The sequence below is a fragment of the Lutra lutra genome, chromosome 17, assembly GCF_902655055.1.
Source record: "Lutra lutra chromosome 17, mLutLut1.2, whole genome shotgun sequence".
Lineage (NCBI taxonomy): Eukaryota > Metazoa > Chordata > Mammalia > Carnivora > Mustelidae > Lutra > Lutra lutra.
Window position 1 is genome coordinate 49,710,703 of NC_062294.1, and position 26,140 is coordinate 49,736,842.

Genomic DNA, 26,140 nt, shown 5'->3' on the forward strand with positions numbered 1-26,140 from the left:
CGGGTTCACACTTTTCGGACCCTGCTATTCCCCAGACCACCACACAGGACTCCTTGTTCTGTCTGTTCTTCATCCCATAGACCTTTGAGCGCTCTCTCTCTGCTCGAGCTTATGCTGGATGCTAGCATATAAATTAGCCTTCAGCGTCAGAAAGAGGCACTGTCCTTGCTTTAGGTAGGCAGGATTTTGTACAGGGAAGGAGGGTCTTACAAAGTTGTAGGAAGGGCTGGAGGGGCAGGCAGGGGATTAGACCCACAGGAAAGACACATCACACTGCAGAACTGACCCACTGAGGAGGCTGCCACCGCTGGGGCACGGTTGAATTCCAGAACACATGGTCATGACCTTAATTCAGGACTCAGAAACTTTGTTCTCTACCAGAAGAGCCCCTCGATGCCATGAATTCTAAAAACAGGCACTGGGGCTCTGCTGAGGCAAAGACCCTCATCTCATGACCTTGCCCGTGTAAGCAGAAGTCACAGGGGACAGGAAGGCCACTGCTGCCCCATTGCCACCTTCCAGATCTTCCCAAATGCAAAGATTGGCAGAACCCATTTGACTGCAGATCCTGCGCTGTAGAGGATTCTGGGGAATGTAGTACTTGGCTCTCCTCCTGCAGCTCCTTAAGAGAGGAGGTTTTAAGACCAGAGCTTTCAATTGCATTGGTGAGCTGTGTGGACTTGAGCAAGCAACTTCACCTCTCTGAGCCTCAGTATTTCATCCTGTGAAATGGGCTCATCAGAGGTCTTGGATTGTTGTGAGGCTCTTGTAATATCTTGGACGTAAACTAACCTCCCACAGTGTCCAGCTCAGTAAACAGTCAATATATAAAGGCTGTGGTGGTTGTTAGGCAAAAACACACCTGAAAAGATAGAAAAAGAACAGCAAATTAGCCCCCGCAACAAAGTAGAAGGAAGGAAATAATAGAAGTCAAGAAAGGAACAAGCAGAGGTACACTAGAGAAAACCAACAAAGCTACAGTCCAGTTCTTGAAAAGATTAGTACAGTCACTGAACCCCACGAATTACTAGTAATCAGAGATGATAGGAATACGCTGTCCAAACATAAAAAGACAGTAAGAAGGCATTAGGAGCCACCTTATGCTGATAAAGGTGACATCTTAGATGAAACAGACAGTTGTCTTTCAAAACACAAGTAACTAACCTTGCTGGAGAAGAAACAGAAAATCTGAACAGTCTTATGTTCTTGTCCAAGATCTGGAATCCATAACTGAAAACTTTCGCAGAAAGAAAATTCCAGGCTCCAAGTGGTGAAATTCTGCCAGACACTGAAAGGAGAAATAACACCAACCTTACAGAAACTTCCAGAGGATAGAAAACGAGGGTTCACTTCCCAGCACATTTGGAGAGGCGTCACAGTCCCGACGGGCACTCCCTGACCCGGGGGGGGGGGGGGGGGGTCGCAGTCCAGGGCAGGGTGGGGATGGGTTAAGGGGACAGATATAGATGATACAAAGCGATCGAGGCAGCAGTGGGGGCCCCAAGGAGGCACCTGACGCAGCCGGCTGTATTAGGAGCCGACAGCTGAAAGATATGTAGGTGTGAGTCGAGGGGAAAGGTGGGAGGACTATCGAAGCAGGTGGGGCAGCCGTGCAAAGGCCGGGAGGAGACACCAAGTGTGCCATGAATAAGTTCGCTACAGAAAGCCTCACACAGCTGACCTGTACCCAGAGAGGGCAGAGCTAGGAGAGGAGTGGGCAAGGCTGCCCCTTGGGCTCCACCCCGACCCTCTCACCCTCAGCGCCCCTGTCTCAGCTCCGTGACCCTTAGCCTGAGTTGCCAGGATGGCTCGGTAACCTTTCCTTTCTCCCGGAGTAAACCATCACTTGCTCTGTCTTGGCCTCTCCCTCGATTGTAATGAGGGAGGCCAGAGAGGATAAGTGGGGGGTTAAGGGGTGTCCCTCTGTCCCCTCACTCCCTCCTGGCCATGTCTCCCATAGAACAACCTCCCTCCCAGCATGATGACCCGCAGAAACACCTACGTTTGCACAGAACGCCCTGGGGCTGAGCGCCCGTCCCTGTTGCCAAATGGCAAAGAGAACAGGTATGGTGAGCAGCCAGCAGCGGGGAGCGGGGTGTGGGGGGGACGGGGCTAACCATTGTGGGGAAGGGGTGCCGTGGGGACTGGGGAGTGTGTCTGCCCTTCCCTTGGCAGAATCTACCCGTGTCCTCTTCCCTACCCCGCCCGACCCCCCTGAAAATCTTCCCCCTTAATTAATTAGTCATCGGCCCCAGGAAAGCAGTCTGCCCTGTTCTCCGCCTACGAGCCTTGGGAAACTGAGTTGATTTTTTTTTTTGAATGATCAATTTTTAGAACTTGAGAGAAGCCCCAGAATGTCACAGCTTCAACATCCTCTTGTTGGCTGGTTTTCAAACTAGTTTTTCTGAGTCTGCTCGGTCTCTTTCAGCTGGCATGTGAGGGAAACCAGTGCAGACTGGCTGGAGCATAGAAAGGGAATGAATTAGGGGCGCCTGGCTTGTTCAGGGGGTAGAGCATGTGGCTCCTGGTCTCAGGGTCGTGAGTTCAAGCCCCACGTTGGGCGTGGAGCCTACTTAAAAAAACAGGGGGAAGGGGGGAGGAATTAGTTCACATCACCGTTCAAGTCCAGGAGTGAGGACTGGGGCCAGCTTCGGGATAATGACATTCCTTCCCACTAGGACTCCAGGGCCCGACACCAAGGTGCCCTCTGGGGAACACCCAACAAACACGTGTTTCTGTTTGGTGGGGACAGGGTATGGAGTGGTTGAGAGCAGTGATTCTGTGGCTTCTGAGTTCTAAGTGTAAACCTTACCTTTGCACTCTGCTAGCAGGATGACCTTGAGTGAGTCTCTGACCCTTTGTTTCCTCCTCTGTAAGATGGGGCTGATGTTCTTTGCCTCTAGGATCCATTAGAGGGATCCGGTGGAGATCAAGTGCGTCCTGTGCCTGGCACAGGGTCTGTGACATTAAAGTCATTTGATAAGTGAGCACTTATCTTGTGGTCATTAAATAAAAAGAATAGTGAATATTCATCAAGCAGGAACTGTGTGCCAGGCCTTGGTGTATATTTGCTGGTTGAATGCCCCTAATGACTCTCTGAGGTAGAGCCCAGTGTCTCCATTTACAGCTGAGGAAATGAGGTTCAGAGAGGTTAAGTAACTCGCCCAAAGCCACACAGCTGGTAAGTCAAAGAGCAAAGATTCGTGACTGACTCCAGTTTGTGTATTTGTAAACACTATAGTGCATAGCCTTCCAGCTTTGGTCGAGAGACGGAGCAGCAGTTAGATTGTAGACTCAACTGGTGTAATGAGGAGACCTCAAGGGACGGTGGCTTAAATGAGAAGGAGGTTTAGTCCTCTCTGATAGAGCCATCCGGAGGTAGGCAGGCAGGGTCCTCCAAGGACCCAGATTGTTCCTGCCAAACTCAACCCGAGGCTCCAGCTCTGGGACTGAGGCCACTGCACCAGCTGCTACCATTTCTAACCAGCAAGAAGGATGGAAAGAGTGGAGTGCAAGCTGCATGCTTTTTAGAGCCCTGACCCAGAAATATGGGACAAAGTACTTCTGTTTGTATCCCATTGGCTGGAGAGTAGTCACATGACCATCCCTAACTGCAAGGGAGCTGGGAAATGTAGTCTCTGGCTGGGTGGCCATATGCAAGGCTCATACTCTTAGGAAGTTTGGTTACTGAAAGTAAAACAAGGAGGACAGATTCCAAAGGAGAGGTAGTGACATCTGTCACAGTCAGGGTTCCGTCTTTGAGATCCAGGCTGGTCTTGGGGTCCTTGGAAGGATAGAAATTGTAGGTTTGGCCCCTCCTGTCAGGACTGGGAGGGTCTGGAGGAGGGCCCTGGGACGCTGAAACCACCACTGTCCACACAACATCTTGAGACAATTAGGAAGAGTATCCTTTCTCACCTGTCAAAAAATTATCATAATGAGTTTAAGTGCCTTTGATGTTCACATCTATTCCTATCCCGAGTTTGAGTAATGAAAGTTCAGATAGAGCATTTGCAAAGTTGATTTGGTTCGTGAGGTTTGGATGCCAAATGGCAAGGGATTCATCAAAAAATGTATCTGAACCTATTCAACTGCTGAGTTTGGAGAGAAGAGGATACATTTGGAGTGGGCAGTTTGAAGGAGGGATGACTTAGGAAGAAAGAAGAGTCAGTAAAATAGCTAGGGTTGTATAGTACACAGCCTGCCCAACTGTGCATGGCAGCCCTGTCTCTGAGATCTAAGTTTTTTAATGTTTCTCATCTCAGGACAGGTTAGTGAAGAATCAGAAAGACTGGGGCCTTGACCTGCCTTGAGGTCCTGCTCTGACTTGTCCCTTTCTGCCCACAGCTCGGGTACCCCACGGGTGCCCCCCGCCTCTCCCTCTAGTCACAGCCTGGCTCCCCCATCAGGGGAGCGGAGCCGCCTGGCACGCGGTTCCACCATCCGCAGCACCTTCCACGGTGGCCAGGTCCGGGACCGGAGGGCAGGGGGAGGGGGAGGCGGGGGTGTGCAGAATGGACCCCCTGCCTCTCCTACCCTGGCCCACGAGGCCACACCCCTGCCTACTGGGCGGCCCCGCCCTACCACCAACCTCTTCACCAAGCTGACCTCCAAACTGACCCGAAGGTGAGCCCCATGGAACATGGGGGTGGTGGGTGCGGTGGGGGGCAATGGGGCCTAACCTGTCTTCTACTCTGCTCTGCCTCCTATACCCCTACATTATTTCCTCCTCCTCTTCTTTCTCCTCCTCCTCCTCCTCCGTCACCCTTCACCTCCCTCCTCACACTACAGGGTTACCCTCGATCCCTCTAAACGGCAGAACTCTAACCGCTGCGTTTCGGGCGCCTCTCTGCCCCAGGGATCCAAGATCAGTAAGTCCCGTCCACCCTCCGCTGTCCCTGGCTCTGCCTCCCTGTCTGCATGTGCGTACAGGGGTGGGGGAGGTGGACTGTGTGTGTGCGGGAGGAGGACTGGTTGTGGGGTCTGGCTGTTCATTTTACTCATTTACTGAACATGGCCTCTGGAGCCAGACTCTTTAAGGTTCAGACCCCAGCTCTGCTGAGTGACCTTGAGCAAGTCACTCAACTTGCTTTCCTCTCCTGTAAGGGGGGATAGACATAACAGTGCCTTCCTCCTAGGGTTGTCGTGTGGACTGAACAAGGTGATAGATGGACTGAGCATAGATTGCCTGGAAATCCTTGGAAAATGATTTATGTTTATTCACTGAGCGCCTGTTGTGTGCCTGGCCCTATCTTAGACCCTGGAGTAGAGTGAACAGAATGTATAAAATCCCAGCCCAGGCAGAGCCGACATTCTCCTTGGAGATCCAGACAGTAAATGAGTACTGAGAAGAAAACTAGAGCAGGGAAGAGAAGTGCAGTTTTAAATGGAGCAGGCCTCACTAAGGAGGTGCCGTTTGAGCAAAGGCTGAAGGAGGGGTGCGTGTGTGTGTCCATGTCCTTCTCTATGTAGGTGTGTGTCTCTACCCAACCCCTTTCTCTTCTGACTTCCAAATTCTTCAGTATCTTTCCTCCGACTTGCACTAACCATTTCGGAAGGGACGCCCCTTCTGGGCATGGAGAGGGAGTTAAGATCCTGACTCCCAGCCTTCCCCAGCCCAGCTCCAGCCAGCAGGGAGGGACCAGGACCTGGGCTGAGGCAGGGGCTGCCCAGAGTCCTGGAAGTGGTGGGTTGGGGGAGGGGGCACCATATGTGCAGATTAGACACTCTGCCCCCCTCTCCCCTTTTAGGGTCACAGACGAACCTGAGAGAATCGGGGGACCTGAGGTCACAAGGTGAGTGCCTGTGCCTATGTCCTGGGCCGCTACATTGGCCCCCTCCCCACTTCCGAGCCTCAGACCCTACTTGTGTCCGCACCTCCCCTATCCACCACTCCTATACCTTTAGATGGGACCTGAGCCTTGTCCTCCAGGCCAGCTTCCTGAACTCTCCCTCCGACCTTCCTTCCCCTGGCCGTGCCTTTTATGCCCCGACTCCCCACGGCTTCCTCTCGTTTCCACCCCCACCTGTGCACACTGTCCCTTGACCATCCTTACGTCCAGCCTCTTCCATGTATGACCAGCTCCTGCTGTCACACCTCCTTCCCCCCTCATCCAACGAGGCACAACGGCTGCAGCAGCTTGGGCATTACCTGTACAGCCCCACATGGTAAATAGTTTAGGCTTTGAGGGCCAGGTAATCTCCGTCATGCCTGTTCCGCTCAGCCCTTGTTGCACAAAAGCAGCCACAGGCAATACAAAAACTAATGGGCGTGGCGGGGTTCCAGTAACACTTACTATCAAAAGCAGGCAGCCCTGTACCTTGCCTGCCCTGCTTCAGTTTGATACAATCCATGTGTAAAGACCCCCATGCAAATAAAGGACCACCCCACCAGTCCCAAAGGTCCCAGGACTGACTCTCATTGGCTGGAACTGAGTCACATGGCTATCCCTGAACCAATGCCTGTGGCCAGACGGGTGGAGTACTCTGATTGGTGGGACCTGGTCATATGCTCCTCTTTGAACCAATCACAGGAGGCGGGGGGGTGGACCGCTCTCATTGGCCAGAACCAAGCCACGTGCTCAGCTTGGCGGTGAGAGCCCCAGGCGGCCCAGCGTAAACCAGGAAGACTAAGTGTGCCGTGGTTCTCAAGAGGCACGCCCTTGGTGCTTTAGGGGCCCTTTTACACGTGGCAGAGCATGTATCCTCCCTGAGCCTAATAAATGTCAGCGGCGCCCCCATCCCAAGACTGCGATACTCAAAAAGCCCCCAGCAATGTCCAGATAGCCTTTGGGAGGAGGTGATGGAAGAAGGTTGCCCGCATCGCTACCACTCGCATCCCGGAATTTAGAGACAAGGCGGCGCCTGGCTGCCGCGGAGGCTGGGCAGTGTAGTCTCCAGCTGGCCAGCGATCCGCACAGCTGAACCGCTGTCACCGTCCCTGGGGTAAGAGAGGGTGGCGGGCTGTGAGGGACGGCTAGGAGTCTGTCCCCAGTGGGAACAGTGGGTGGCCTCCCCCTCCTCTGCCGTTTCTCACCGCTGATGTCTTCCCGCCCCAGTTGCCATCTACCTTGGGATCAAACGGAAACCGCCCCCCGGCTACTCCGATTCCCCTGGAGTGTGAAGCTGACCAGCTCACGCCCGCCTGAGGCCCTGATGGCAGCTCTGCGCCAGGCCACCGCGGCCGCCCGCTGCCGCTGCCGCCAGCCACAGCCGTTCCTGCTGGCCTGCCTGCACGGGGGTGCGGGCGGGCCCGAGCCCCTGTCCCACTTCGAAGTGGAGGTCTGCCAGCTGCCCCGGCCGGGACTGCGGGGAGTTCTCTTCCGCCGAGTGGCGGGTACCGCCCTGGCCTTCCGCACCCTCGTCACCCGCATCTCCAACGACCTCGAGCTCTGAGCCACCACGGCCCGGGTCCCCTCCTCATCTTCTCCCTCGTCCCCTTCACCTCCACAGCACGGAGAGGGGTCAGGGAGGGGCGTCTCCCTCTGTCATCACCTCGGTTCCCGCGAATTCAACGTGGGGACAGAGACTGTCCCTCATGCTGTTCTCCGGGGCCACTGGGCATGAGAGAAGAGTGAGGGGGCTAAGCGAGGGTAGCTGGCTCCTTCCTGGAACCTCCAGCCGGCCCTGTCCCCCCTCACCGTACCAGGGGGGCACCCCGGGAGACTTTGGGAGCAGGGCAGGGGAAGAAAGGGAAACTGAGGAAACTCTTCCATCCCTGCCCCACCCCCACCCCCGAGAGCTCAAGAATTAGGCCTTGGGCGGGGGCAAGAAGAGTTGCTGAGCCTAAAGACTGGAGAATGGGGGGGCGCTGGGAGTGGGAGTCAGAGAGGCAGATCCCTTCCCCTCCCCTCACCTCATGCTCGAACCCCACCCCCTCCTTCCCGCCCCAGGCTGGCGCGGGGCACTTTGTACAAATCCTTGTAAATACCCCCACACCCTCCTCTCTGCAGAGATCTCTCGAGGAGCTGCCGCTGTCACCTCCGGTTTTTAAGTTATTACACCCCCCTCCTCTTGTCAGCCCCCTCACCTGCAGCCTGTCCCCCAATAAATTTAGGAGAGTCCCCCTCCCCCACGCTGACCCCGGGCTTTTCCTTCCCTGCCCTCACCTGCGAGTGAGAGGAGGAGGAGATGGTGTGTGACTTTGGGCCAGTGGTTCCTCCTTTCTGGGCCTCGGTTTTCTCAGCTGCAGAATGGGTGTAGTGGGGGTGTGAGGGTCAAGGATGACGGTGGAGGAGGGCAGGACAGAACTCGGCCTCATCCACGAGGCCCCCTGTTCCTATATCGGTCCCCCATTCATCCAGTCACGTGCCCACCCACATGTTATACCAGACTCTAAGCCACTTCTTACTCCAGTAGTACATTTATTCAATAAACAGTCATTGACCTGTGCCTACTCCGTGCCAGGCCCAGTGCTGGACACGGAGACGCATGGAGCCCCTGTCTGTGGCGGGTATGGGTTTGGACACAAAACATGAGAGAAACCGTTGCTTTGCGGAGCCCAGAAGATAGTGGGAGGGGAGCTGGGGAAATGATGCTGGAGTTGGGCTTTGAAAGATGAGTCGGAGTTGACCGGGTTTTGGGTATGTCTGGGCAAAAGTCTGGGGATAGGAGCGCATGACAGACCTTCAGGGAACTGTGGGTAATTTCCATCTGGCTGCTATCTTGGGGGTGGTGGAGAATTCGCAAGAGAAATGCTGTATTAGGACTCATAATCCATCTATACTTAAGCAAAAACATTATTCATTTATGTTCCTTAGTAGTGTGGGGTGCCTCACTTCAGGTATGGCTGAATCCAGGCAGCCGGCCGTCTCATCTTGGCTTTTTTCAGTGTGATTTAAATAGTTTTAGGCAGTAGTTTCACCAGACACTCCCTAATGGCAGAGATGACCCCAGCAGTTCCAACTGCTCCTCCCTTTGCCTAGTTTCTGTACCAGAAAGTTCCTCATTGCCAACTTTTGGCAAAAGTCCCAAGACGGAGCCTTATTGGCGCAGAGAAGTCATGTGACCATCCCTGACCCAGTCACTGGTGCTCAGAAGCAGCCGGACCCCTGCCTAGAGCTGGTGGTAGAGGGGGTCCTCAGAGGAAAGTCAAGGTGTCCTTAGCCAGAGGAAGGAAACAGAAGCTCAACAGAGCAAAGCAGTAGAGGGCGGGTGTTGCTCACACAGGGCCTCGTAGGCCAAAGGGCCAAAGTGAGCGAGCTGGGCTTTCATCCAAGGGCACTAGGGAGCCATGGAGGGTTGTATGTAGGGAAGAGGCTTAGCATGCTGTGTTTCAAATGCCCACTTGGGACATGGTACGGTCAACCCGTGTCTTGTGTTCTTCCTGGGGCTGATAGCAAAGTCAAATGAGAAATGAAGAGTGGTAGAAACTGAGTGGTCACTGTTGAAAAATTCAGGGTTTGGGGCAGAACCGCAGTACTGTCTTATGAGTGAGGCCAGAATAGGGATCTGCTGAAAGGTGTTTCTGTTGAGTCAGGTGGTGGGCACCAACCAACTGTGGAAATCTCAATCCCTAAGGGCTTATTGTGTGCCCAGCCCTGTGCTGGGGACGTAGTGCTGGCCAGAGCAGCCCCAGTCCTGCCCTCCAGGAGGCCCAGCTGGATTTAGTTCCATCAGTGATGATCCAAAGTGGGAAGGGCTGAGGGGGGCGTGGCAGAGGCTGGGGAAGTCCAAGAGAGTGTCTGTCCCAGTCAGGGAGGGCTTCCGGGAAGAGGAACAGCCCAGCTGCCACTGGGAGAATATGAACAGCTAGCTAGACATGGCGGTTAGGGGGCTTGTGTTCTAGGCAGACGGAACAGCTTGTACGATGCCTGGGAAGCGGGAGAGCGAGAGTACAGCAAATGGCATAAAATTCGCAGTGAGTAGAGTCTCTGGGAGAGATGAAGCTGAGATGCTGGCAGGGCCCTGAAGGTCGTGGAGAGGGGCCGGGGCTTTCTTCCAAGGACACTGGGGAGCCATGGCGAGGTTGTAAACAAGGGAGAGGCAGGGACAGGTTTATGCTGCGAAGGGAGGGAAGGAGACAGGTCAGGAGAGTAGGGAGGAGGTCGGAGAAGAACAGAAGTGGGAAGAGAAGGGGCACATTTAAGGCTTATGAGGCAAGATGGGCAGGACAGGCATGGTCGCTGATGGTCAGATTTGGCTCCAACAGTCCCACTGGAGCGCCTGTGGTCTGTGTGGCCTCGAGGGTGGGGGGGGTGGAGCTGGGGTTAGTGACACAATTTTCACTTGGGGCAGTGTTGTAAAGGACATCCTGACATCTGAGAGGTCTAGTCTTTCCTAGCCTTCCCGTTTCGGTACTCTCTCTGGGAACGCTTGGGGACATCCCCTGGCCTCAGTTTCCCCTCTGTAAAACAGAGCACATCTCTTGATCTCTAAGGGCCCTTTACGTGGGTGACTTCAGGTTTGAAAAAGTGCCTCCTCCAGGTCCCTGGGGCTCCACCTCACATTTCCTTCTGAAACCCTGGTCTCTTTCTGAGGCCAAGAGGCTGCTCGGGCAGATGGAGGCCTCAAGGTATTGGGTCGAGTAGAGGTGATTGATGTGGCCAACACCCAATACGTGTTCAGATGCTTCCCGACTGCCATTACCTGCCCCTCCCCACCTGCTTCCTGGGACCCAGCTTTTCAAGGCTCTTCAAAGGCGGATCCCTCAAGACTTCAAGGGAACGTTCTGAGCCAAGCCCCAGCCCTGGGGGCGGTGGGGGTTGGGGGGGGTAGGGAGGAGCATGGGCAAAGACGTTAAGGTGGGTGTAAGGAGCAAGAGTGTAGAGAGGAATAATGGGGAAGGAACTGGAAAGATGAGTCTTCAGCGAGTGGTGCGCATTTCAGAAGCGCAAACCATAGGAGCGCGTTCTAGGAGATGTGGGGAGCGATGGTAGGTTCAGGAGCAACGAAAAGGAAGTTTAAAGGAGTGGTCGCCGCTGTCGAGGGATGAAGTGAGAACACACAGGAGGAGGCCCGCGACGGATAGAATGAGGTATATGTGATGAGATGCACGGTAGGTCTCACACTGGAGTCCCAGGGGCCAAATTCAAGTCTCAGACGTTTGGTTTGGCTTACGTTTCTCCTCCACGGGCACCCTGTGTTTGAGATCTGAGTATGCGTGATGGGGAGCTCAGTTGGGAAGGGGGCCGCACGACTCTGGGTCTCACATTCCCTCAGAGAACCGTATCGGTTTTGAATTAGACTGTTCACTAACTTTGCCTCATTTTAGAGATGGGATAAAACAGGACTGGGGAGGGCAAGCCCCTTCGAGGTCGCGCAGCGGCCAACGGCAAACGTCCCTCCTCCTGCTGCTCAGTAACTCTCGCACAGAAGTTAGGGCCACCATTGCTTTTATTTGTTGCTTTGGGTGTAGAAAAAGCAGGAGCTCCAGATGTGTCCGCGAGCCCTCGGTTAGCCAGAGCTCCTGGTGGTGGGCGGAGCTCTGGGAAAAGGAGGGGAAGGTGTGAGGAGGTTCCTCATTGGCCAGAACTCAGAGGCCGAAGCCCATTCGTTGGAACTCCGGTTGGGAGTGGAATTCCGAGATGGTTGGATAGAGCCCCTAGGTGGCCTAACCCCTCTAGTGGAGCTGGGGGGTGGGGCTGGGCGGACCCCCGACAGGCGGAGTCCTCCCTTTGGCTGGGGCTCCAGCAGTCGGCGGCGAGCAGCCCCGACGCCTATTTCTGGGCGGGGATCATGTCGTCGATGGACTGGCCCTTTTCCAGCTTCTTCTCCATCTCCACCATGAGCTTCACACCGTCCACCACCAGTTGCACCTGTTCGACTTCGGACGAGCCCAGCCGATCCGCGTTGGATATGTCGAACACTGAGCCCACAGCAGCTGTGTCCACACCGCCTGCAGGAGCAGAAGGCAGGGGTATAAGCAGGGAGCAGAGGTGCAGGACTGGGGCCCAGGATGCGGCCCCCGTGCCAGCGGAGAAGGCCGAACGTACTGGGCGCCTACTGTGGAACTGGTTACGTGCACTGAGTCTCCTAAATGTCCATTCGTAGGCTCACGTCTCCGGCTAATTTAGATACCTTTCCCCTCAACCATCCAACATGAAAACATAGCCCTGCGGCTTGAGCGAGTTCCGGAGCCCGGCCGTCTGGGGTTGAACCCTGACCGTCCTCTCCTTTACACATGGGAAACCGAGGGCCCTAGGGGACAGGGGACATCCACAATGTCATGACGTCCTATCGATTCCTATGAGACAAAGCGTGCTGACGCCCATTTACAGAGGAAGAAACTGAGGCCCACCGAGGGGTAGCCCTGGTCCCCCCAGAACCCGCGTGGATGCCCCGCCTCCCCCTCCGCACAGGGCCCGCCCCCGACGCCGCGGCGCGCGGAGGCAGAGCCGCACCTGTGCCGCGCTTCTGCAGGCGCAGACGGGTGAGGATCTCCTCGAACTTGGGGTGCTTGCTCAGGTGCGCCAGCTTGACATGCACGCCTCCACGCAGCCCGGTGCCCAGGTTGGACGGGCAGGTGAGCACGTAGCCCAGGTGCTCGTTCCACATGAAGGGGTGGCCGGCTTTCTTGAAGATCTCCTCAATCTGAGGTAAGGGGAGAGGACTGGGGTCAGCGCCAGCGGGCGCCCCCAAATACACCGGCAACCGGGACGGGGTTGGGAGGAAGACGGGGTGAGGACGTGGGTGGGGGGTGGGGTTGGGAAACTGCCAGCGCTGAGCTTCTGGAGGGAAGGGCCGGACCACCCAGGTGATGCAAGATGCCGAGGGGGCTGGGCTTGAGGACGCCTCCGAGGCGGGATCTTAGGGGCGGGGCTTGCGCGCAGGGTGGAGCCGGGTTGCCCCGGGGGGGCGGAGTCTTGAGAAGCGGGCGGGGCGTTCAAGGTCGGGGCGTCCCAGGTCCGCAGCGCGGGGCAGGCTACCCACCTTCTGCAGCCCCACGCAGAAGCGGCGGAAAACCTCCTTCATGTTGCCCCCCTTCTCCATGGAGATGACTCGGAGGTGGTCCTCCTCGTTCACCCACACCAGGAAGCTCTTGTTGTCATTGTGCCTAGTGTGGGGCAAGAAGAGGCCAGGGCATCAGCTCCGCGTGGCCACCCCACGCCCGGCCTCTCGAAAACACCCCCACCGCTAGGGGGCAGCGGGCCGGAGGAGTTTCGGGTGGTGGCACCCTTCCTCAAAGTCGCAGAAGCTTTACCCCCGTAGACCCGAACGTCATCGGATCTGAGGAATCGCCAATCTAATTAGGATCAAAGGTTTTTAGGGTCTTAAGTCTGAACAGCATTAAATTACAGACGCTTAGAATCTCAGAATCTTTGAAGAACAGAAGCTGGGAGTCTGAATTGACAAATCTTGGAAATCTGTCATCTGGTCTTAGGGACCAACCTTGCCTTCACCTTGTGACATGTCAGAAACAGAGGCTTAGAGCCATAAAACATTTAGATCTGGAAATGTCTGAAACCACGGAATCACAGAACCTGGAATTAGTGGAATCTGAGAACCTAAAAATACTCAAAATCTTGGAACCTTAGAATCATCCCATCTGTATATCTTGGAACTCAGACTCTCCAAATCATCTGAGACCTAAGTTTTCAAAACCTTTAAAAATCTTTCGCTATCAGAATTGGGGATTCAAAGGTTCATAGAAAGAAACTATAAGCAACCGTAAAAGATAAAACTAATAGCCAATGTTGGGCACTTACTATATCCCAGACACCATTTTCATTAGTGCTCTCCATGTTACAGATGGGGAAACCAGGGCAGAGAAATGTTAAAATAATGTGCCCAAGATCACACAGGGGTGGAAGGCAAGGTCAGTTTTCTGGGGATGCCTGGAAACATCGTTGTTTTTATGGTGTTGGCTTTGGTGGAGGAATGGGGAGGCTGGCGGAGGGGACCTCACCAGATGCCACGGGCGTCGGGCCAGTCCCGGGCCATGCCAGAGGCCAGCAGCAGTGGGGACACGGGCTTGTCGAATAGGAAGTGATCGTCAATGAGTTGCTGCTGCTCCTGCTCGGTCATGCTCTTCAGAGGGTAGTACTTCCCCTTGAACTCGCCTGTCAGGCTGTTGAGGGCTAAGGGGGGCCACACAAGGGAGTGATCAGCAGCCTGCCCACCACAGCCTGGGCGCGGAGGCTGGGGGCTTGGTCCTGTGGATATGCTAATGACATCTGAACACTAGGGCGAAACCCAGATTTTGCATAGATTCTCCCCTTCCTTGACCCTCACATCCCATCCACCTGTGACCAACCATGTGCTGAAGCCCCTCCAGTTGGCCAACAAGACGGACAGTCAACATGTTAGGAATTTGGGAAGCCACCCGTAAAAATTATTATAAAATAGCATATGTAGGGGCATCTGGGCGGCTCAGTGGGTTAAGCCTCTGCCTTTGGCTCAGGTCATGATCTCAGGGTCCTGGGATCGAGCCCCGAATCAGTCTCTCTGCTCAGCAGGGAGCCAGCTTCCTCCTCTCTCTCTGCCTGCCTTTCTGCCCACTTGTGATCTCTGTCTGTCAAATAAATAAATAAAATCTAAAAAAAAATTATTAAAAAATAGCATATGTAGTATTTGTATATATTCATATATAGAATAAATATATATATTTATATACACATTAGACCCTTCAATATAGTGTATTATATAATGCTATATATCACATACTTTATACTCTATTATATTGTTAAAAATAATTTATCTAGGGGCGCCTGGGTGGCTCAGTTGGTTAAGCGACTGCCTTCAGCTCAGGTGGTGATCCTGGAGTCCTGGGATCGAGTCCCACATCAGGCTCCCTGCTCAGCGGAGAGTCTGCTTCTCCCTCTGACCCTCCTCACTCTCATGCTCTCTTGCTCTCTCTCCCTCTCTCATCTCTCTAATAAAAAACTAAAATCTTAAAAAAAAAATTTATCTAGGGGCACCTGGCTGCCTCAGTCGGTAGAACACACAACCCTTGATGTCAGGGTCGTGAGTTTGAGCCCCATGTTGGGCGTAAAGCCTACTTTAAAAATAATAATAATAATAATAATAATTTATGTAAACTTCCAGTTAAATAAATTATATTTTAAAACAAGTAATAGGGGGCATCTGAGTGGCTCAGTCAGTTAAGCATCTGACTCTTGATTTCAGCTCAGGTCATGATCTTAGGGTTGTGAGATCAAGCCCTGCACTGGGCTCTCTGCCGGGTGTGGAGCCTGCTTAAGACTCTCTCTCCCTGGGGTGCCTGGGTGGCTCGGTGGGTTAAGGCTTCTGCCTTCAGCTCAGATCATGATCCCAGGGTCCTGGGATCAAGCCCCGAGTCAGGCTCTCTGCTCGGCAGGGAGCCTGCTTCCTCCTCTCTCTCTCTCTGCCTACATGTGATCTGTTTGTCAAAAAAAAAAAAAAAAAAAGATTCTCTCTCCCTCTGCCCCTCCTCTCTCTCTCTCTAAAAATAAATAAATAAATAAAGTTTTTTAAAAACCCACAGGTAGTAAATATTCAAAATGGTTACTTCCTAATTATTTTATTGCATCATTATTATCTACATTCTTGAAGATTTTTCATCCCTATCTGATGATGGGAATCCCATGTACCGAGGTGCATCTCTTCCCATCTCTCTGTGACATCATGTTCATAGCTTAAAATTGGTCATGGTAGGAGAATTTACACCTTGGAAACTGGCAGTTGGTGCAAATTGGGGCTGGTTTTTTGGTTTGGTTGGTTGGGTTTTTTTTGTTTTTGTCTTTGTTTTGCAAGCTGGGTGTTAAACATTTACTAGAACAAGGCGCTTGAAAGGCCTAATGATTCTACGGCTCAAACCTACCCATTCTTTTTCTACTTTCTACTTTCTTTTTCTTTCTACTTTCTTTTTCCACTGTCTACCCTTTGCCTCAGAGCCCAGACCACTGTGGTTGCCCCCTTACAGTCTCTCTGCTCCTACCTCTGCCCACAGTCTGTTCCCCACTCAACAGCCAGAGGACTCCATGAAATTCTGTGGACTTACTCTCCTCACCATCCTCCCAAGGTGCCCATCTCCCTCAGAGTCAAAGCCAAAGCCCTCCAGATGGCCCACAAGGCTCTGCACAGCCTGGCTACCCATATCCCTCTGAACACATCTCCTCCCCTGGTCCACTCAGCTCCAGCCACACTTTCCTACCTCAGGGCCTTTGCACTTGCCACTCCACCTGCCTGGAATTCTTCAGGCTCCTTCTTGTCAATCAGGTCTCAACCCCTCCTTTCTTTCTTTCTTTCTTTCTTTTTTTAAAATTTAATTTATTTATTTGAGAGAATGAGAGAGAGAGAGCAGGAGAGGAAGGCAGGTCAGAGGGAGAAGCAGACTCCCTGCTGAGCAGGGAGCCCTATGCGGGACTCAATCCTAGGACTCCAGGATCACGACCTGAGCCAAAGGCAGCCGCTTAACCAACTGAGCCGCCCCGGCATCCCTCAACCTTTCCTTTCTGGGAGAGCTCCTCCCAATCATGCCGAGATGCACCTTTGTTTTTTGGCTACATGGTATGTTGGAATTCATCATTCTTTTGTTGGTTTCTGTGTTTCCTCTTATCTCCCCACCAGGCTGACAGCTCTGTGAGAGCTGTGACCTTGTCCATCTTATTCATCACGGGAGCCCCAGCTCTCTACTCAGGACGGTAACAACCGTAAATGATTGCTGGTTGGCTGGCTGGAAGGATGGAGGTCAGGACCCCGATACCGCTGAGGGTCTGCCTGGTTGTGCGCTGGGTGCCTTGTCAGCGCCCCCTGGCTTCCACCAGGGGTAATGCTGCCGGCCGTCACTCATCCAGCACCTATGACTTACCAAACTCTTTCCATGGAGAAGCAGAGCCAGAGCTGGGTGGCCCCAAGGGTGGGCGGGGTGGGGGTTCTCACCTTCCACGGAGAGCTTCTCCACGGCCCGGCGCTCGCCCCGGGAGCAGTGGGGAGGCAGAGTGTAGCCCTTGATGCTGCGGCCCGTGCGGACGCGGCTGCTGAGTACATAGTTGGGGTCCAAGTCGTCTCCACCCTGGAGGGCAGGAGGGTGGTCAAGGATGGGCATGCTCCCAGTTCTAACTCTCTGCTACTTCCTTTGGCTCCTTCTTGTCCCCAGGCTTCTCCCACCGCCACCCAGATTCTGCCTCTCCCCCTCTGTCTCTCCCTCCATCTTTCTCCCAGCTCCTCATCTGTCCCTCTTTTTTCCATCCATACATCTCTTTCCCCATCTTTGTCCCCACTTCCTGTTTCTCTTCATCTCCTTCCCTGTCTCTCCTCCCATCTGACTCTCCTTGCTCTGTCCTTGGTCTCTCTGTCTTCTGTGCCTCGCTGTCCCTCTTTCCTTCCCCTCTGTCTCTGTCTCTCTGAATGCTCCTTCCCACCTGCGTCCTTCTCTCTCTCTCCCCTGTCCCTCCCCTGGCCTGGGGGCAGCTGACCTTGAGGTTCTCGTGGTTGAGGTCGGTCTTGTGCTTGTCAGTGGGTTTGTAACCCCCATGCCGGTCTTGGATGATGGGGTCAAAGAGATCCTTGAACACCTGGTAGGACTCCTCGTCACCAGCCACACAGCCCACGGTCATGATGAAGGGGTGACCTGGGGGTTCAGGGTGAGGTCAGAGGTGCTTGTCCCCAGCAAGGAAGACCCGGGCTCCTGAGTCCAGTGTAGACTGTATGTGCATGTGTGCGTGTGTGTGTGTGTGTGTGTGTCTTGGCAGGTTCTCATTCAAGACCTCTGGGTCAGAACTACAGAGGATGAGGGTTGGTTGGACAGAGAGGGAAGGCTGGGAGAGATCAAGGGGATATCTGGGCTGAGGAAAAGGTGCTGGAGGCAGGGCAAAGGAGAAAGTCTTAGGGGCCCAGTTATAAATTACCAAAAATATTACCACTTCAGAGTCCCCAAATCACGGACTCTTCCTTCACTGAAAAACTTTCAGAAACATATTAGACTATCGGCTCCCACGGATAATAAGAGACTTGAAAGACTCTCGTATTCCCAGGTGGGGAAACAGAGGCCCAGAGAGAGGGGGCATCGCTCCTCAATCACACAATGAGTTGGACCCCTCGGGGCTCTGGTGTCCTTGGAAAAAGAACCAGGGCACCAATGACATCCCCTGCCAGACCCTGAGTGCGTGCTTTGTCCCCACCACTGCTCCAAGCCCTGTAGGTGTGCTGACTCCTTTGTTTTTATGACATGGGTGCCCATTTTTCAGATATGGAAACTGAGGCCCCCGGGAGATGGAATGATTTCTTCATATCTTACTTGTGCATTTGCGAGGGGTTGGCCACACGCTGGGGCCCGTCCCGAGCCCTGCATACATGTAGCCTTATTTGTTTCTCACAACAGCCCCTCGAGCATGGCCCCCATCTTCCAGACGGGAAAACAGAGGCCCGGGGAGGTAGGACCAAGGCGTGGCAGGCAGCCTCTGGAGCCCCCACCCCACCTGAGTCCCTGTCCACACTCCAGCAAGGAGGCTCACCTGGGTTGTCCACACCGGTCTGGATGACATCGTCCAGGGTGAAGCCCGATGGAGTCTCCTTGTCCCGCAGCTTCTTGTAGAGCTCCAGGGTCAGCACCTTGGCCATGTGGTTGTTGTGCTTGCTGAGGTCGGGGTACTCCTCCTCAGGCTTGTAATTCAGCTTGAACTTGTTGTGGGTGTTACCGAACGGCATGGTGGCGGCGTGGGGGGCCTAGTGGGCAGGGGCAGGTTGCCGGGGGGAAGGTTAACTCGCCTCCAGCAGAGGCCAACAAGGGAACAGAGCAAGGCTTTGGGGTCAGACCCAGTCCTGACTCAGGTGCTGTGTGACTTGGAACAAGAAGGATCTTGTCTCTGAGCCCCTGTGACTTGACGGGATGCATGGGGACTCTGGGTCAGATCCAGCTCTGCCACATACAAGAAGCTTTGTGACCTTGGGTACTCAGCTTAACCTCTCTGTGCCTCAGATTACTCATGTGTACAGTGGGGGTCACAGGAGCCCTCATCTCAGGGGCTTAAAGGAGTTCGTGTACATTAAGCGCTTGGGATAGTCCTGGCACACAATAAGCAATATTTTGCTTAGCTATTATTATGATTATCGTCGCTATTATTTTAAAGGTCTGTGAGGAGCTGGGGAGAAGGTGGCTGAGAATGAGTGTGTGGGCAGAGAAGGGACATTCTCTCCACGAAGCTTCTGCTTAGGGGATGAGGAGCAGGGCAGAAGGGAAGGCTGGGTGGCCAGACCCTCTCTTCACTGGCAGTCTCTGGCAGGCCTTAGTTGAGAAGGAAAGCCCAGCCTCCGGGGTCATCAGAGTTGGGTTCGAATCCTGCCTGTGCCAAATCCCCTGCTGTGGGACCCCAAGCCAGGTGCGCAGCCTCTCTGAGCCTCTTTTGCTTCGAAACTGAGCCTGGCCCCGGGGGTTGCCAAGAGGAGTCTTCTGGAGCATTGACGCGGCAGGCTGCGCACACGTCCTCACTCAGAGCTGGGTCTTGCTACCTCGAGGGGTGGTTGCCGTGACGGTTATTATTACTTTAATTCATAAGACCCAGGAAGGAGGAGGAGGGATGCTTCAGTGGTGGTGGTGGTGGTGGTGGGAGTTGGAGCTCCCTGGCAGCTCCAGGGACAGGAAGCAGGTAGAATGGTAGAAAGGAAATTGGGGGGCAGGATCAGCTGAAGCCTGAGGCATCAGGCTGGGGCAGATGGAATTCATGAGAAGAAAGATCCTTGGCGCTACTTTCCAGGGCTGGGGATTATTTATAGAATCTGGCTGCTCCTCTTCCCCTCCCCAGCTGCTGTCCCCCCCCACACCCCCCTCACATTCCTGGGGCTCCATTTGCACCAAGTCAGCAGCCTGGAGACAGGTGGGCCGGAGTGGCCAGGAGGACACGCATCAAGGCCTCCAGGCTCAACGGCTTCCAGCCCAGAAACCCCCAGCCTGCGAGGGGCGCGTTCGCAGAGGGTGTTGAGGCAAGCTGGGGGAGCCCCGGAGCCCGACGCACACTCGTCACCCATAACCCCCCAGATCACACCATAAATAGAGTCACACACCCGCTTTCAAGCCCGGGGACACACCCAGGAGACAGGCAGCCATGCAGGTGCCACAGAAAGTCAGATGCAAGGTCACAACTCCGCGTGGGAACAACTGGGGACGCACAGAATTGCAAATGCAGTGACCCCGCAGACGAGATGACAGACAGACCCCTCCCACCGGGCTTCCAGCACCCAGCGCTGGGGACAAGCCATCACAAACACAGGCCCAGTCGGGGTGACAGCTGGCAGCTACTGAAACTCCTTTTGTCTCCAAGATCCCTCCCCATGACCTCATGCCACAGACCAGGGGTCTCACAGGTGGAGGGGACTCCCACACGCACGGTCAACCTTCCCACCCACTGACCCGCCTGCATGGAGGAGGATATGGGGCAGACTCCCGGGACCAGATCAGCTGCTGGTCCCATGGGCTCCAGTCTGTACCCCACCCTGACTCCCACCCACGACAGTACCTGGCTGGGCTGTGCGGTAAGGGGCTGTCTGTATCCCGGAGGCGACACTGACCCAAAGGAAGGGCCCGCAGCCCCGGCCTTATATAGGGGGGCCGGGCTGTGCTACTGGCAGGGAGGGGCTGCCCCCAGGGAAGGGAACCGGAGGGCAGCTGAGCCTCTCACCTCCCTGCCCGGGAACCATGCCCACCCTGAACCCAGGCATGCCTCGCGCCCAGCCCCATGGCCTTGTATGGGCTGCTGCAGGGGCTGAGCCCAGCCCCCTTTCCCCCATCAAGTTGATTCCCCCACCAAGTGCTGAGTCGGGCTGGCAGGCACTGCTGGCCCCCCGCCCAGGACACAAGACCCTGGTAGGGGACGTCCCAGGCACGTAGAAACCACTCCACTAGGCCACCAGACCCTCCTAGACTGGCCAGGCCTCTCCTCAGCCCCCAGTGGCCTTGACCTGGATAAACAGCAGGTCCTGGGGAAACCTTGCATAGTCCCACTACTGGGGAACGCTTGGCCAAAGCCCAGGACTGAACGCAGAAGAGCCTGACCCTAGAAGCCGGTGTTTGGATGCACTTTCCTCCTCCGGAGCGAGTGGGAGGGAAACGGAGGGTTGCTGGAGCTGGGAGATTCAAACTCAAGGCCAGGGTTGGAGGTGGTGGTCGTCCTCCCCACTCCAGTCGGGCCGGGGGCTGACACGGGGAGACTTCCCCGGGAGGGGGCAGGGAGGGACTCATTCTGGAAGGGCGCTTATTTTCAGAGGGCGCTTCGCTGTCGCCTTTGCGAAGACCTAGACCCGAGGTGCTAGGGCTGGTTGGGGGGCAGGCAGGGACAGGTGTTGCGGGGGTGGGGTCGCCACGTGTCCGGGTTAATTATAACCAGGCGTGTCGGGTGTCCCCGGCCTCGCCTCCTTACAAGGGCAGCCGCGGGCCAGGGAGGGCTCCCCCCCCCACACCCCCCCCCCGCAGCGGAAGGGGGCTGGGCGGCCGCTCGGGTGAGAGCAGAGTGAGAGCGCAGAGCACCGGCAGGACTACCTACTCCCGCACCTCCAGATCCGAGCGGAGCAGGAGCTCTCGACGGGGGGCCGGGACCTCAGGGGCTGAAGAGGGCATTCTGTGCAGGCGGGGACGGGGACGGCTAGAAGAAGCCGTTTCCTCTGCCTGGGAGGTGCCGAGATTTCAGGGCAAGCCGGGAGAGTCCAGGGCGCCGGAAGGGTCCAGGGAGCGCCCAGGATTACCACCAAGAAGAGACCAGCCTTTTCCCTCTGGGGTTCCTCTCTCCTCTCCGGTCTCTCCCATTTCCGCATTTCTTCCCAGGCAGTTGGGGTCTGATCTAGGGAAAGGCGGCCCTCTCTGCCTTTCCCCAGATTTCTGGTGGGGAGGAGGTGCTTAGAAAACTTCTCCTTGGGGCCCAGCCTCTGATATCTCCACCCACTGTCCCTTCCCACAAAGGTCAGAGTGGCAAAGTTCTCCTTTGTGGCTAGGGAAACTGAGGCTCAGAGAACTAAAAGGAACTAGACTAGAATAGAGAGGCATGTATCATTTCAACAATTATTTTATTTTTTAAAATATATTTTATGTGAGAGAGAGAGCGAGAGTGCGCGCGCGCACAAGCAGAGGGAGGGGCAGGGAGGAGAGGGAGAAGCAGGTTCCCCCCTGGGCAGGGAGCCTGACTCAGGGCTGCTGCATTCTAGGACCCTGGGATAGTGACCTGAGCCAAAGGCAGAGGCTTAACCGTCTGAACCACCCAGGTGCCCCAACAACTCTTTATTAAGCACTTATGGGGGACACAGCAGAAAACAAGACAGTTGGTCCCATGGAGGTGACACTGGAGTGAGTAAAAACACATAAATATGTGCTGTCATGGTGGGGTCAACAAGGCTTTGGCAGAAAGTCAAAGAGAGTAAGGGGTCCCCCTAACCAGGCCTCTCAGGGGAGTGAAATCTGAGCGGAGACCCAAGGGAGAGGTAAGAGCCAGCCATGTGAGGATCTGGAAGGGAAACAGCAGGTGCAAAGGCCCTGAGGTGGGAGTGGCTTGGCAAACCTGAGCAACAGGGAAGAAGCTGGAAGGCTGGAGCAGATGGGGGAGAGCAGAGAGTGGGAGGAAGAAGATGAGGGATAGGAGGTGACCTGTAAGACCACCAAGGAGTTTCCATCCCACTACAAATGGATGGGAGCCCCTAAGGGCTGTGAGCAGGGGAGACAGGATCCAGCTCAGCCCACCCCTCTGGAGCCCGCATAACCACTCGTGGGGACATTTGACATTCCTTTTGGCCATAGAGCATAGGAAGCACTTCCTGTGTTTGGGGAGTTTCCCACCCTATGACAGTCTCTTTTAGAGAAGCCAAAAAGGACAGAAACTCAGTTTTCCAGAATCCCTTACAGCAATATTCCAGTCATGTTGACCTGGGCTGAGGGGTCCAAACACTCCAGCAGAACCTTGGGTCATGAGCTCTACTCCTTTATCTTCTTTGAGTCTCATAGAAACAGCTGGTCTCGGGGAGCCAAGACCCTCATAGTGTATGTTCATTCCAACCCCCAACCCTCCAAAGCCATCCATCTCTAAGGCCTGTTCATCCTTCCTCCTACCCTAGCTCAAGACCTCCTCCACAATCCCCTTCTGCCCTAGCCTCCTCTCTGGTCTGACCCAGTCTGTCTCCTCCCACCTATTTCCTACATTTCTGACCGCTCCTGCTAGAACCTGCTATGGGCTCCCCAGTGCCCTCAGGATAAATGAGTATTTGTTGACTAAGAAAATAACAGTAGCCTTATCATTTGGAAACCCCTCTACCCAGCTTATGCAGAAAGGGCCTTACTACCAGATATTAGGTGCTTACAAAATCACTGAAAGTGTTGAAGGAGCATGTTCTGGGGCTAGGTCACCAGGAACATCTCTTGCCCCTAGAACCACGCTCCCTTTGGACAGTTGGACATGCCAGAAAGAGGTTAGCATGGACGGTGAGAGGCCACTCCAGTCTCCACCTTGACCGTTAAGTATTATGAAGCACTCCCATATGTCAAGTACAATGCTAAGTGCTTTACATATATTAACTCATTGAACACTGCCAATGATAAAGCTCAGAAAGATAAAATGACCTGCCCAAGGTCACGTAGCAGGAAAGGGATGAGCTAGGACTCAAAGTGGCACAGGGCTGCCAAGAGTGGGTTCAGGCTTTGGTGAAGACAATTTACAGGCCTCTCAGCAAAGTCATATTGTCATCCCAGAGTCCCTTTCAAGATGGGTCTCCAGGCCCTGATAATTTGTACCTCCTTCCCCATGACCCCTTCATCACCTTGGCTGTCTGGCTTCAGGGCTCAAGACCTTATGTGTATTAAACAGTTTACTTCCCCAGCAGTCCTCTGAGGCGGGTACTGCAAATTTTACAGATCAGAAAAGTGAAGCCCAGAGAGGTCAAATCACTTGCCCAAAGTCACACAGCTGGGAAACAACAGAACCAGACCGGATCACATAGTTAGTCCCTGAGTTTGTATTTCTCATCCCTCCCCAATCCTACTTCTTCCTGCTGAAGTCCCATTTTACAGATGATGGATGCTGAGGCTCAAAGAGGCAAGGAGTTGCCCAAGGTGACAGGCAGTATTCTAGAATTTCAGAGTCTGTACTCTTTTTACCTCCAAGCCCTGGTGTTACAGAGCAACCTTGCTCCCAAACCCTCCCTTTTATCCACCGCCTCCCCCTGTCCCTGCCCCTCCCCTAGTCATGAGGCTGCCCCCTGCAGGAGAGACCCTGGGAGGCAGCACTCCACCCCCAGGGCCCATCACCCCAGAATGCTCTCCTCACCCAACCTCAAAATTCCTCTCCCAATCCTGGCAGACCATGATGCCAACTCATTCAAAGAAGACACATGATAAATCAAAGCCAGCCCCAGAACTGGAGGACCAGAGAGCTAGAGTGTTAAGGACCTGTCCACTCCTTTTTCCCCAAGAGCAAGCCCACTGCAGACCTGTAATCAACTGGATGTCACCTCCCCCTCCCCAATGGTGATGATGACTGTGGGAAGATAGGCAAATGATATAGTCTTTCATGACTCCCCTCCAACCTCACTCCAGTCCCTCCAAATTGATCTTTATCAGCATAGCTATAGATTTCCCTCTAGGTGTTGCTTTAGCTGCATCTTAATCTCTTAATGTTGGTGTTGGGTTGTTTTTCATTCAATTATTTCAAATTCACCCTTTGTTTTGAAAATGTTCTATTTGGAGTGTATGGATGGTCACATTTCTTTTTTTTTTTTTAAGATTTTATTTATTTATTTGACAGAGAGAGATCACAAGCAGGCAGAGAGGCAGGCAGAGAGAGAGGAGGAAGCAGGCTCCCTGCTGAGCAGAGAGCCCGATGCGGGGCTCGATCCCAGGACCCTGAGATCACGACCCGAGCCGAAGGTAGCGGCTTAACCCACTGAGCCACCCAGGCGCCCGTGAATGGTCACATTTCTTAATATTTTAGTCTCTTGGGGGCATCTGGCTGGCTCAGTCTGTTAAGCATCCGATTCTTGGTTTCAGCTCAGGTCATGATCTTCAGGGTTGTGAAATCGAGCCCCACATCAGGCTCTGCTGTGGAGCCTGCTTGAGATTCTCTCTCTCTCCCTCTGCCCCTCCCTGCCCCACCATATACTCTGTCTCTCTCTTAAAAAAAAAAAAAAAAAAAAAAAGTCTTTTAAATTATTTACCTCTTTATTGAGGAATAACTTATATACCATAAAGTGCCCTAATCTTAAGATCAATGACCTTTTATGTATATGTACAACCGAGTAAGCAGCACCAAGACCGAACACTCCAAAAAGCTCTCTCATTCCCTTCTCTTTTCCAGTGGAACCACTATCCTGGCTTTTAACACCATATTTGAGCATTGCCTGTTTTTGAACTTCATAGAAATACAATTGTACAGGATACCTTCTCTTTTGTTGGATTTCTTTTGCTCGACGTTCTGTCCAGACTCATTCATGTTGTCAAATGCAACAATAGATTATTTTTTGGCGGATTTTGTTACATAATAGTTTGGTTATTGGTCATTTCTAAATAGTTTCTGATTTCTCGTATGATTTCTTCTTTGTCTTATGATGGCTTTAAAAAAATCTTTTTACTGGGGTGTCTGGGTGGCTCAGTGGGTTAAGCGTCTGCCTTCAGCTCAGGTCATGATCCCAGAATCCTGGAATCGAGACCCGAGGTTGGTGGGGGGGGGGTTCTGCTCATCAGGGAGCCTGCTTCCTTCTTCTCTCTACCTGCCTCTCTGCCTACTTGTGATCTCTGTCTGTCAAATAAATAAAAATCTTAAAAAAAAAAAAAAAGCATTAGGCTAATCTATAGATACTGCTTTGGAACAATTGCCAGGTGTCTTAGTCCATTCGGGCTGCTATAATACAGACTGGATGGCTTATAGAAAACAAATTTTTTGCTCATAGTTCTAGAGGCTGGAAATCCCAGATCAGGGTGCCAGCCTGATCAAGCGAAAGACCTCTTCCAGAACACTGACTTCTTGTATCCTCACATCTGAGGAGTGATGAGGAAAGTCTGTAGAGCCTCTTTTTTTTTTTAAGATTTATTTATTTTTATTTGAGAGAGAGGGAAGGGAGAGAATCCCAAATAGGCCCCTCCCCTCTTGAGCAGGGAGCCTGATAAAGGGCTCAGTCTCACAACCCTAAGATCATGACCTGAGCTGAAACTAAGAGTTGGATTCTTAACCAACAGAGCCAACCAGGAAATTATATAAGACTAATGAGTCACAGGGGTGCCTGGGTGGCTTGGTGGTTTAAGCGTCTGCCTTCTGCA

General features: G+C 53.8%; 2 protein-coding genes across 3 annotated transcripts in view; one reads left to right on the forward strand and one right to left on the reverse strand.

Annotated features, from left to right (window-relative positions):
- MARK4 (microtubule affinity regulating kinase 4) overlaps nt 1-8,391 on the forward strand; it is a 28,548-nt gene extending 20,157 nt beyond the window's left edge. Inside the window, exons 14-18 of one of the 2 annotated variants that reach the window (XM_047710852.1) lie at nt 1,961-2,064; nt 4,348-4,626; nt 4,792-4,871; nt 5,751-5,795; nt 7,059-7,274. In XM_047710852.1, the coding sequence (XP_047566808.1) occupies nt 1,961-2,064; nt 4,348-4,626; nt 4,792-4,871; nt 5,751-5,795; nt 7,059-7,123 (573 nt within the window). In that variant the 3' untranslated portion in view covers nt 7,124-7,274. Of the gene's footprint in view, nt 1-1,960; nt 2,065-4,347; nt 4,627-4,791; nt 4,872-5,750; nt 5,796-7,058 lie in introns of both variants that reach the window. The other variant, XM_047710850.1, reaches the window with a different exon arrangement.
- Nucleotides 8,392-11,316: 2,925 nt separating this feature from the next.
- Nucleotides 11,317-20,525, reverse strand: CKM (creatine kinase, M-type). The gene is made up of 8 exons (XM_047710853.1): nt 20,373-20,525; nt 18,375-18,585; nt 17,337-17,491; nt 16,801-16,933; nt 13,847-14,018; nt 12,871-12,994; nt 12,342-12,531; nt 11,317-11,836 (listed from the first exon to the last, which is right to left on the reverse strand). Exons 2-8 carry the CDS (start codon nt 18,565-18,567, stop codon nt 11,658-11,660), a joined length of 1,146 nt encoding a protein of 381 aa, XP_047566809.1. The 5' UTR covers nt 18,568-18,585; nt 20,373-20,525; the 3' UTR covers nt 11,317-11,657.
- Nucleotides 20,526-26,140: the final 5,615 nt, after the last annotated feature.